Raw genomic sequence first — 12,324 nt, forward strand, 5'->3', positions numbered from 1 at the left:
ATACCTGCCCCTGGAAATTTCCATTACATGCATCCGACGAAGTGGGCATTCACCCACGAAAGCTTATGCTCCAATACATCTGTTAGTCTTAAAGGTGCCACAGGACTCTCTCTTGCTTTATCCATCCATAGGGCACCTTTCCCCTGGGTTATAGGTCTATTGGACAGTCATAGTCCCTGTGTGGGAATAACAAATCCACATTTTTCTTTCCAAACACATCCAGGTAGTTTTGATACTTGGGGAGCCCAAGGTTCTGGTTTGGAGCTGCTCCCTTCTGGTTAGCCCCTGTTGTCCAGGGTTCCACTTCTGTCATCTCTGGAGGGACTGCATGGGGTTGGGAGTGGGCAACGCTGATCTGAGCAAACTTTTCAGGACAAGGCGGTGAGTGACCTATGTGCACTGGTCAGTTACCAAGCTGAAGGCAGGAGAAGAGTAGAGGGGTCAGGATTGAGTCTGGTCAGGATACCAAGAAGTCAGGGTCAGGTACCAAGTTGCAGCAGAGTCGGGGACAAACTATGGTCAGAAGCTGGACTATAGGGTCCTCAGCAAGGCAAGGTCTGGAGCAGAAGTCACTAGTTAGTTCTGCCTCGTTACCTACCCTGGATTTCACAATTGTGATCTACTGTAATGTTAATAAAAAATTAAATTAACGTGAACTGCCAGAGAGCATAGCACTCAGAGGCTCAGGGAAGATTACGTGCTCAGCCTGTCCCCTTTTAAGCCTACACTTCTAGTTCAATTTTTACTTCTAAAGGAAATCTGAACCTGCATTTAGGATCTTATTTAAAGAGATACTGGGTATCACTATTCATATTGACTTCAACTAGGTGTACACGGCTTCTTCTCTCAAGATCAGGCACTTGGATACTAAAATTGGCATAATCTCATACATAAATGACCATTTTACATACTCACAGTCAATACCTATTTGAGTGCCAAAATGCAAAGGATAGATGTCCTATTTAGGTGCTCATCTTTGAAAGTTGAGCTTTGCTGGTCCCCTGGCTGCGGCATCTCCCCTGTTTCTGATGAGAGGGAGGATGGGTTCATATGATGAAGTCACTGGACTGGAACTCAAGAGATTTTAGATCTCTTCCTGCTCTGCCACAGATTTCCTGTGTGACCTTGAACAAAGGACTTAATCTTCCCTGTGTCTCAGTTCCCTATCTATAAAACCGAGAAAGTACTTCCCTACCTCACAGAGGTGTGTGAGGCTAAAATCCACTAATGCTGGTGAGCTGCTCAGATACCATGACCTCACAACTGCTGGCATCAAACTCCCAAATCTTCCCATATTCAAAGTGGTCACCATCTTTCATTACTTTCAATAGGCCTGAAACCAAACAGTCTTTAGTCAAGATGGCCATTATTTCCCTGAAGTTTTGCATATGGCAGCAAGGCTTCCCTTAGTGAAGATGACTATCCTCTTCCATTGTCTTCAATGGAATTGAAGTCAAGGTGCCCTTAGGGGAAGATGTCTGCCATGTTATGAGTGAGGGGCTGACCAGGAGTTATGAGGAGATGGGGGAATGTGAGAAGCAGGAGGGGACTGAGAAGTTGCAGGGGAGAGCCTAGAAAGTTCAGGGAGATGTGGGGTGCGTGAGGGTCTTGAAGAGACAAGGGGAATCAGTGTGCAAGGAGGGAAACTGAGGGCTTGTAGAGGAATATAGGATGCAGGTGGAGACTGGAAGGAGGGGAGGCTGCTTGTGTCAAGGAGTTGGAGTGTTTGTGAATTTTTTGAGATTAGCCTTGTAACAAATCCCACGTGGGTTGTGGTTGGGGAGAGCCTGTATGTATGTATGTGACTGGATTTGGGGGGAGAGGAGTCTGCATATATGAACTGATCCTGGGGGCATCAGCAAGTGTTTATGTATTGGCTTGATTGTGAGGGCAAGGCTAGCGAGTGTGTGTGTGTGAGAGAGAGCGATATTTTGGGGGCGCAGGCAGGAGTGTGTGTGATTTCCGTAGGCAGGAAAGAAGTGTGTGAGAGAGTTTCTGGTGGGGTAAGCAGGAGAGAGTGTGTAAGAAGATGAAGGTGAGAAGAGTATACAGAGCCTGGGAGTGGGGAGCATGAGAGAGGAAAAGAGCGTTAGAGGGAGAAGGGAGGAGAGATTACAAAGTGGGAAGAGAAAACCACATAAGAAAAGCAAGGTGGAGGGGCGCAAAGGAAATATATCAATTCTTGCACAATGTAGGAAAATGAGATGGAGGGGCAAAAAGACAAAGGGCAAACTAATATAAATAGTAGTAGAAAGGGAACTAACAGTGAAAGGGAAAAGAACAAATAAGAGGCAGACAAAGTAAGCTTTAAAAGATTTACTGAATAGAAAGAATTAGATGCAAAATAATGCAATAAATAACTAAGTCTAAAAAGGGATGTGATTGAAATGAGCTGTGGGGACAGAAATTAGGCTGGGGGCAGCCCTATCTGTCTGTCCTGTCTCTTCCCTGGCTTATCCTTTTCTATGTTCAACAAAATCTGATCTTGGTCCCCATTCCCCAACCTTTTTTCCCTGTGGTTGCACTTGTGGGTGGAGAGGGTGGGAGAAGTGGTGATGAAAAAGCTGATGTGGGAGAGTCTTGCAGCAAGGAAAATTGATCTCTCTCCTGTGTCCTTGGCATTTGGGCTGCTAGACTGGCTACAGGCATTGCCCCAAGGCCTTCTCAGATTGCATTACCTGAGCCTTCATGGAGGGGAATGTATGCTTTGGTAAACTATCCCTGAAACCCCCTCCAAGGTAAACCGCTATCCTGATGTAAGAGAGGTTAAGTTGTAGTTTGAGGAACCAGAGCCTCCTGGCTATCCCTGAGCTTCCTTACTAAGAATAAATCAACCAAGTCTGTAGCACATAGAATCATTCCAAGCTTGCGTTCAGATCCTTCCTATGCAATGCTTCCAGAACACTTGTCACTCCACTCACACTGCAGTAGTGGTTAGGGGGCAGTGAAGCTGTAAAAGGCGGAATCGGAGAAGGAAAGGAATTGTTCGATGGCTGGATGGGACTTGGGTTAAGTGAAACCAGATGGTACCCAGGTAACATATAGTTCTGTTGTAATATTTTATGTCACACTCCACAGCCCCACATGATTTCTTTGTCAAGATTTTATGGCCCTCAAATGGGACAGTCCCTGGTGGAAAAGAGGAGGTCTGGAAGGAAAGTTCCTCCCCACCTTCTTCTTAAGCACCCAATGCCATCCATTGTTTGGAGGCAGGACACTAGAGTTGGCAGACCAATAACCTGATCCAGCATAGAAAACACATTCTGTATTTCTGTATAGAAGATGTCAATGCACTCACATCCAGGAGTCGGTGGGGTGGGGATGGTACATAGGAAGGGAGAAATGTATGGAAAACCAAAAGTTTATGGAAAATTGATGGGGCTTTGCTTCCCCTTGACTCTTTAGAGTCCTTCTGGATTAAAGTCAGGGTCACAGGGTCAGTGCTGGGTTTTAATTTATTTCATTTTGTTAGACTAAGCTGTTGAATTAACTGGGATGCTGAGAGGCATAGGGCATTTGACTTCTCTAGCCCTTTCCCCTATGTGGGGCCTCAAACCTTTGTATACTGCAGACCACATCTTGTTAGAGAGCTTGTCTCATGGACACCTCCCCTGGCATTCCCAGTAGCAGAACATCCCGGCAGTTGCAGTGTGTCAGAGTAATATTAGGAAAGCAGTGCTGTATTTTAGCAGACTTTAGTGAGATAAGTGTGGTGTCTGTTTTGATAAAACTTCCTCGTATTGTTTGCATTTACTCTTCATTTCATCTCCCCCTCACATTTGTTCTGGAACTAAAGAGGACAGGCAGCTCTCTGCAGACCACTAGTGGTCCATGGGCTACAGCTTGGGAACCCCTGTCCTAGAGGAAGTCTGTCTCTCCCTCGCTTACTCCTCCTCACTGCCATTGCAAACAGCCTTTGTTGCCAGGGTCACAACGTATGCCGGAATAATGCTGGAGGGGGTGGGCACAACAAAGGAGATTAAACAGCAGATTTCTTCGATCTGTATGGCTTTCATGAAGTACCCGTCTCTGGTTAGAGTACTCGGCTGCCAGTTGCCAAGCTGGCTGCTTCAATACCTGCCACCTATTGACACAGGGGAAGAGCTGCTCTTGTGTACAGATAATGTACAGGAGCCCCATGTGGTTAATATTTCTGAGCAATTGCACTCATATACAATGTATGTAAGTGGGCTTCTGACCCCTCCCTGTTCTCTTCAAGGCCACGACAGTATTTTGCATGTAATAATACTCGGCTAAAGTTCAAAGCCTGCCATCCACTGATAAACGCTACAGTACCTCTAATTATATGTTTTTCTTCTCTTTTCATTTCAGACTAAGTCAGAATTCACGGTTGAATTTTCTGTCAGTGACAGCCAGGGGGTAAGTGTGACTTTTTTCATTTCGTGATCTGAGACCAGAGAAGCATGGAGTGGGACCAGGAGAACACTGGCTGTTGAGGAGTTCACAGCCACTGCAATCCCAGCCTCTCCCCGAAAGGGGCATTAGAGAGTGAACAGGAGAGCACTGTAGGCCATGATGTAGAAATACAGATGCAAGTTGTTTTACCGTTACATAAAAGCTGTGGAGCTGTAGGGAGTAGTGGAGAAGCACTAGCTCAGGAGATCTTGCAGCTACAATGCTACCATCTCCTAGAAGGGGAGCTGTAAGGAGTGGAGTGGCTGCACTGGTTACTGGGGAATGGAGAAGTACTTTAGTCCCAGCATCTACCAGCAGGGGGCATTGTAAGTCCCATTGGACCTCAGGCTGTTTGGGATCTAAAGAGAATGATGTACAGGAGCTGTGGCTCTAGGGGAGTGACAGGTGCTGAAGTTTTAGTCTCTTCCTGCCTGGATCTTCAATTTTACATCTGTCCCTTCTGTGAAATCCTTTGAGAATAAAGAAAATACCCAGTAGCCTAATACCAGCTGTATGTTTTTATCCTTCTCGCCACAGGTGATCAAGGGGACAGTGAATATCCAAGTGGGAGATGTGAATGACAATGCTCCAAGGTTTCACAATCAGCCCTACAGTGTTCGCATTGCAGAGGTAGGAGCCTAGATTTCCTCTGGAGAGACCTTTTCCCTGGACACTTTTTCTTCTTATGGGCAGAGCTTGCCCATTTGTTTCAGTTAATTGTAAAAGGAGCAGAGCTCTCTGTCCAGCTGTGTGGTGATGGTGATGGCCCCCTCGGGTGTTTGGTCTCTTCCACCTGTCCTGTCATCGGGGTTCAGGGAAGGATGAAATCCCTGAAAGTCTAGGCTATTTGTTTCCAATGGGTAGTAGTGGAGTGATAACGCTCCAGAGGCAGAGTATATCGGTTGGGAAAAGGCAGGTGGAGGAGTGGGGTGTGAGCTCAAAGAAATGTAACGCACACTCCGTGTGGGGCTTTAACTCAGGAGCAAGCTTTGGGAAAGAGTAAAGATTGAAAGCAGCCCAAAATAGGAATCTGGTTTTTGCTTCTGCTTTCTTTTGGGGACAAAAGAAGAGGTGTCTCCATGGAGGTAATTTTGTGGAGAAGTAAATGTTCCCTCAAGCCTTTTTAGATTAGTGGCAAACGCTGGGAAAGCTCTGCCTGAATGGCTCTGCCCTCTCAGCTATTTAGTCTCCTTGTAGACCTCTCTGTAGTGACAAGATTCTTCTCCCCAGGAGAAGACTGTCACGCTCCTTTCAGGGTGGCTTGGCCATGCTGGCTGCCAGGAAGAAAAGAGCTCCTATATGGTCGCTAAACTTGTATAAAGTTGTGTAAAATCAGTCAAGTAGAATGATCAAGGAGCTTCTCACTCTGGAGATTTCGGGCTGATTTCAGGCTTGTTGGGTACAGCCTAGCAGCCAGTGTTTAGTGAGGGAGAGGATGGAGACCGACAAGCTGCACCATGGCTGGTACTAGTCTTAGTCAAATGATTAACAGTTTTGAAATGGAGAAATGAACTGATGGAGCCTTCTCCCTGTCTGACCCCGGGCCCTGCTATTCACAGACTAGGGGAGCCCTCTCCCTGTCTGACCCCGGGCAGGCCCTTGTTATTCCTGGAGCATGCGTCTGTGTGCAGATAAGGGAGTGCATCAGTGTATGTGAAACTGAGCAGCCTTTGGTAATTGAGAATTACAAATTATTGGATTACAAATGTTTGGTTAATATGCTGGCTACAGGCTCCCTGCTGTGCTGGAGCTTGGATCTTTCACTGTCCCTCTCCTGTGTGGGTGAGTTTCCTTCATTAGGCTGCTCATGATAAATTGACCTGAAGTTTGTCTCCCATTTGCTTTGTCTGCTTCTATGAGAAACAAATAATCTGAAACACCCCTTTGAGAATGACAGTGCGTCAGAGGCATTTCTTTTCCTTTTTAGAGTGTAAACTTAAAAAAAAAAGTCAGCAATACTTGTATTACCCATTCCCTGCTCCCTTTGTATGCCCAGACCTCTTGAAATGAATGAGGAGTGACTGGATCTCCATCCTGCAGATCATCTGTACAGTGATATGTCTGAAGGGGAGGGTATTTTAGTTGGTCTGCGAAGTGAGCAAGCAATCCGTGTTAGAACTGCATGTCCTGTCTCCACAAGGCCACTCTAGGATATGGGAGAGAAGGAAATTGGCTTTTAGGTGACTTCACCTAAATCCTTGAACACATAGACCCTTGTTTTCTATTGCTCTCCTCCTTTTCAAACTATTTTCCTATCTACAGAAGCAATGTACTCTCCCCTGGAACACAGGTAAGACTAGAAGAGAATGTGCTCTCCTCCTTCCCCATCCCAACATCACCCCATAAAAACCTGTTAAAATATTTTATGGTGTGTGTTAGTGAGAGGGCTCCCTCCTGGTCATGAAGAAATGAATGGAAACTGCATTTCTGTACCCATCTGGAATTGACGCTAGATTAAGCTCCTATATTTATATAGCTGGAGCAGCCACGCCATTTCTCCTCTCACTTGTCGCCTCCATCTTGAGAACTAAGATCATAAATTCAGATATATGGAAGGCTGGAGATTTAACTTACTGGCATCGAGTATGGGGAGGAAGGAGGAGGGCCAAGGTTCAGGAATGGATGTGAATGTTAAACTCGGTTGGGAAAAAGGCATAGTGGCAGCCGTGCTGGAAGAGATAAAAAAAAATAATCTGTCACACTTTCTCTGCTGGCCTCTTCTGGAGTGAGGGGTCTTTCAGCCCATCTTGCTGGATTTGGTTATAGTTGGCATCGTGTTACCCATAATGGACCAACATTGAAACTTAGTTTTCAGAGCTCATGCTTTTTTGGAAATTGGTCTAATGTAATTACGTGTGTTCATGTGCCAATTTGTAATCTCTATCCATGATCTTTAAGCAAGGACATGGATCAGAGGTAATGAGCCACATACTCATCATTCAGCCAGTGTCCTGAAAGCACTTGTTTTCTTCTACCAGGAGATAACATTTCCGTGGTGTCTTTTTAATGTGTTGTAAAGTACTGAGAAAAAGGGAGGGGGTGCTTCCTTGAATCCAATAGGACCTTCTAAGGTATCAGTATGGTAGAAAAGTCATCACTATTGTTTGTCCTTTTTTCCTCCATAACACTGCTGGTGGAGTCACTTCTAGCTTATTATACTACAAGTTCTGGGGCCCTTGGGAGGCCACCGTCTGGCTTCAAGCTTACGCTTTTTTGTGGAGGGTATTTTCATTTTGTAGGAACTTTGGGTTGACAAGAACATGCCCTTCTTCCCACCACAGTATCACATTACATTTTCCAAAACCTATCAGTCCATCCCTGTTCAGGTGGAAATCCTAGGGGGAGGAGTCACAAGCCCACCTACTGGCCAGAATAGAGTAAGCAAGAGAGATGATACCTTCTCATTTTTAAAGCTGATAATTGGGTGTGTTGTTTAGCTGTGTGCTGCTACAATCACCTGGTACTGAATGCCTATAGCTGCCATTGACTTCACAGGGAGGTGTAAGTTCTCTTGGAAAATCAGGCCCCTGGCACAAAAGGGTGGCTTTGCTTCATGAGACAATTACTAGCACAGGTTAGCCTCCAAATCCGTACAGAGTACGACTCTGGCGCTTCAACGCATAAACAACGTCCATGGCAGTCACAGTCTTCCGCTTCGCATGCTCGGTGTAAGTAACGGCATCTCTGATCACATTCTCCAAAAAGACCTTCAGCACCCCCCGAGTCTCCTCGTAAATGAGACCTGAAGTGCACTTCACGCCCCCACGACGAGCTAAACGGCGAATAGCGGGTTTTGTAATGCCCTGGATGTTGTCCCTCAACACCTTCCTATGGCGCTTAGTGCTTCCTTTTCCGAGACCCTTGCCGCCCTTACCACGACCAGACATATCGCCTAGAATTACAGACAGAGCTAGGTATGTTACTTTGAAGTGCCCAACGTTTCACTGAAAGGACAGTAGTTCCAAGGAATGTAGACACATTGTTGCTATGGAACACAGCTGTGAAGGGTATTAGCAAACTCCTCTATGATATTGCTTTTGATAAACAGTGAGGTTACTAATAGTCAGAGATGATCCCTGCCCTAAAGAGCTTACGATCCAAGTTTAAGACCAGACGTGAACAGACAAAATGAACAAATGGGACTGTGAAGTTGGAGAGGGAGACTGGGCTAACAGTAATGCAAATGTGATTTCCCCTAGATTAGCTGTTGGCACACTTTGTAGATATTGAGGGCTTTCCCTGGTTCTATTCCTGTATTTATTTTGAGATAAATGAACATATTGGTAGTAGTGGTCCCAGCTAAGAGATGGAGCAGCAGGGGAAGGGCTGTTTAAGCCTACTACCATTGTATGGCAATAGAGAATTCAAAAATAATGTGCATAAATAAATGGAACATGAAAAAACACCCTTTAAAGGTAAAAAGCAACAGAGGGTCCTGTGGCACCTTTAAGACTAACAGAAGTATTGGGAGCATAAGCATAAGATGCATGAAAGACCTGCATCTTTCATGGGTAAGAACCTCAGATGCAGAAGTGAGGTTCTTACCCATGAAAGCTTATGCTCCCAATACTTCTGTTAGTCTTAAAGGTGCCACAGGACCCTCTGTTGCTTTTTACAGATTCAGACTAACACGGCTACCCCTCTGATCCTTTAAAGGTACTGCTTCTGAATAGGTATACCAGTGCCTTACAAAGCCCATTTGTTTCAAGAATGTAAATTATTTGGACATGAGCTGTGTAGTGCAGTTTGTGAGTGCGTGTGAGTGAGGGAATGTGTGAGTGGGATTAGTGGGGAAGCAAATGCACCCTTTAACGTTAAGCTCCATGTGTTGCGCTGATTATTGGACTGGCAATCACGCCTCTTTGCCTTATGCTTTTGTATGGTGCCTGTGGCATGGTGGTCTTCAGTGCCTGTCATGTCTTAATTACATCACAGTCACCTGTTTGGAATAGCAGAGCAGGTGTGTGTGTTTGTGGAAGGAGGGAGGTCTCTCCCCGAACCCCTCACTATGCTGTTCCAGTGCAATTATCCATTTTATCTGGGCAAAAGGGCCTACAATTCACTTGTCGAACTCTAATGAGGCAGCACGAATGCTTTCAAGTCTGTAAAGAAAGGGGAATCCAGCTAGAATTGGCAACTTAATTCACCAAGCTGGCCTTGACAGACCTCATTAAGTTCCCGTGTATTCATTTCAGGCTAATGGCTGTCATGCTGACTGCTGTTTGATTTGCTATAATAGACTTTTATGGTTTTCCAATTTGCTAAAACGTGTTTGCCTGTGTCTGTGCCCCGCAGTGCTTCGGTAGTACATTAGTTAGGCACCCATGTGCATGCCACACTGACCTTCAGGGTTTGTTCTCTAAGATGCATTTTTTCACTGTGTTCTCCTTGCCCCTACTACAGAGAATCATAGACTCATAGAAACATAGGGCTGAAAGGGACCTTGAGAAGTCATCAAGTCCAGTCCATTGTGTTGAGGCAGGCCCAAATATACCTAGACTATCCCTGATAGGTGCTTGTCCAGCTTGTTCATAAAAATCTCCAGTAACGGGGATTCCACAACCTCCCCATGAAGCCTATTTCAGAGTTTAGCCACCCTTATAGTTGGAAAGTCTGTCCTAATATCTAACCTAAATCTTCCTTGCTGCAGATCAAGCCCTTACTTCTTGTCCAACCTTCAATGGACATGGAGAACAACTGATTATTGTCATCGTTTTAACAGCTCTGACCATATTTGAAGACAGTTATCAGGTCCCCCTTCCGTCGTCGTTTTTCAAGACTAAATGTGCAGTTTTTTAACTTTTCCTCATAGCTCAGGTTTTCTAAACTTTTTATCATGTTTGCTGCTCTCCTCTGGACTCTCTCCAATTTGTCCAAAAATTGTGACTCCTAGAATTGGACACAGTACTCCTGATGAGATCTCACTAGTGCCAAGTAAAGCAGGACAATTACCTTCTGTATTTTACGTACAACACTCCTGTTAATACATCCCAGAATGATATTAGCCTTTTTCGCAACTGTGTCACATTATTGACTCATATTCAGTTTGTGATCCTGTATAATCCCCAGATCCTTTTCAGCAATACTACTACCAATCAGTTATTCCCTTTATGTAGTTGTGCATTAATTTTCCTTCCTAACTGTAGTACTTTTCACTTGTTTTTATTGAATTTCATCTTGTTGAATTCAGACCAATTATCCAGTTTATCAAGATCATTTTGAATTCTAACCTTGTCCTCCAAAGTGCTTGCAACCCCTCCCACTTGGTGTCATGGACAGATTTTATAAGCGTCCTCTCCACTCCATTTTCCAAGTCATTAATTAAAATATTGAATAGTACCACCAGCCCCAGGATTGACCCCTGTAGGATCCCACTAGATGCGTCATCCCAGTGAACCATTGATAACTACTCTTTGAGTATGGTCTTTCAATCAGTTGTGCACTCACTTTAGAGAAATTTCATAATCTCTTCCTTCCCCCCTTTCTGTATTTCTGAACCTTTTCCAATTCTAATATATCTTTTTTGAGATGGGGGCGACCACATCTGCATGCAGTATTCAAGATGTGGGCGTACCATGGATTTATATAGAGGCAATATGATATTTTCTGTCTTATTACCTATCCCTTTCTTAATGATTCCCAACATTCTGTTCGCTTTTTTTGACTGCTGCTGCACATTGAGTGGATGTTTTCAGAGAACTATCCACAATGACTCCAAGATCTCTTTCTTTAGTGGTAACAGCTAATTTAGACCCCATCATTTTATATGTATAGTTGGGATTATGTTTTCCAGTGTGCATTACTTTGAATTTATTAACATTGAATTTCATCTACCATTTTCTTTCCCAGTCACTCAGTTTTGAGAGATCCTCTTGTAGCTCTTCACAGTCTGCCTGGGACTTAACTATCTTGCGTAGTTTTGTATCATCTGCAAATTTTGCCACCTCACTGTTTACCCCTTTTTCCAGATCATTTATGAATATGTTGACTAGGACTGGGCCCAGTACAGACCCCTGGGGGACACCACTATTTACCTCTCTCCATTCTGAAAACTGACCATTTATTCCTACCCTTTGTTTCCTATCTTTTAACCAGTTACCAATCTATGAGAGGACTTTCTGTCTTCTCCCATGACTGCTTACTTTGCTTAAGAGCCTTTGGTGAGGGACTTTGTCAGAGGTTTTCCGAAAATCTAAATACATTATATCCACTGGATCCCCCTTGTTCACATGCCTGTTGACCGCCTCAAAGAATTCTAGTAGATAGGTGAGGCATGATTTCCCTTTACAAAAACTATGTTGACTCTTCCCCAACAAATTATGTTCATCTAAGTGTCTGACAATTTTGTTGTTTACTATAGTTTCAACCAGTTTGCCCAGTATTAAAATCAGGCTTACTGGCCTGTAATTGTCAGGGTCACCTCTGAAGCCCTTTTTAAAAATTGGTCTCACATTAGCTATCCTCCAGTCATTTTGGTACAAGCCTGATTTAAATGATAGGTTACCGACCACAGTTAGTAGCCCAGACATTTCACATTTGAGTTCCTTCAGAACTCTTGGGTGAATACCATCTGGTCCTGGTGACTTATTACTGTTTTTATCAATTTGTTACACACCTCCTCTTATGACACCTCAATCTGGGACATTTCCTCAGATTTGTCACCTAAAAAGAATGGCTCAGGTTTGGGAATCTCCCTCACGTCCTCAACCGGGGGAAGACCGATGCAAAGAATTCATTTAGTTTCTCCACGATGGCCTTATCTTCCTTGAGTGCTCCTTTAGCATCTCGATTGTCCAGTGGCCCCACTGATTGTTTAGCAGGTATCAGTCCTTTGTCCATCCCCTCCCACAAATCAAAATTCCTAGAGATTTTGGCCGAGTGTCTCAATGTTGCTAATGGTACCAGCCT

The 12,324-nt window shown here is 44.4% G+C and overlaps 2 protein-coding genes across 2 annotated transcripts in view; one reads left to right on the forward strand and one right to left on the reverse strand.

Annotated features, from left to right (window-relative positions):
* Positions 1-12,324, forward strand: part of CDH23 (cadherin related 23) — a 495,748-nt gene that overhangs the window by 102,992 nt on the left and 380,432 nt on the right. Inside the window, exons 4-5 of the mRNA XM_029911383.1 lie at positions 4,333-4,380; positions 4,954-5,046. Coding sequence (XP_029767243.1) covers positions 4,333-4,380; positions 4,954-5,046 — 141 coding nt within the window. The remainder of the gene's footprint in view (positions 1-4,332; positions 4,381-4,953; positions 5,047-12,324) is intronic.
* On the reverse strand, positions 7,992-8,303 carry LOC113406404 (histone H4 type VIII-like). Its single transcript, XM_026651099.1, has one exon. The coding sequence runs from the start codon at positions 8,301-8,303 to the stop codon at positions 7,992-7,994; it is 312 nt and encodes a 103-aa protein (XP_026506884.1).

Source organism: Terrapene carolina, unplaced genomic scaffold (assembly GCF_002925995.2).
Source record: "Terrapene carolina triunguis isolate 2854851 unplaced genomic scaffold, T_m_triunguis-2.0 Scaffold95, whole genome shotgun sequence".
Classification (NCBI taxonomy): domain Eukaryota; kingdom Metazoa; phylum Chordata; order Testudines; family Emydidae; genus Terrapene; species Terrapene triunguis.

Excerpts from the sequence above, each read along its gene's own strand:
- LOC113406404 (XM_026651099.1), bottom strand. The coding sequence starts at position 8,303 with ATGTCTGGTCGTGGTAAGGGCGGCAAGGGTCTCGGAAAAGGAAGCACT.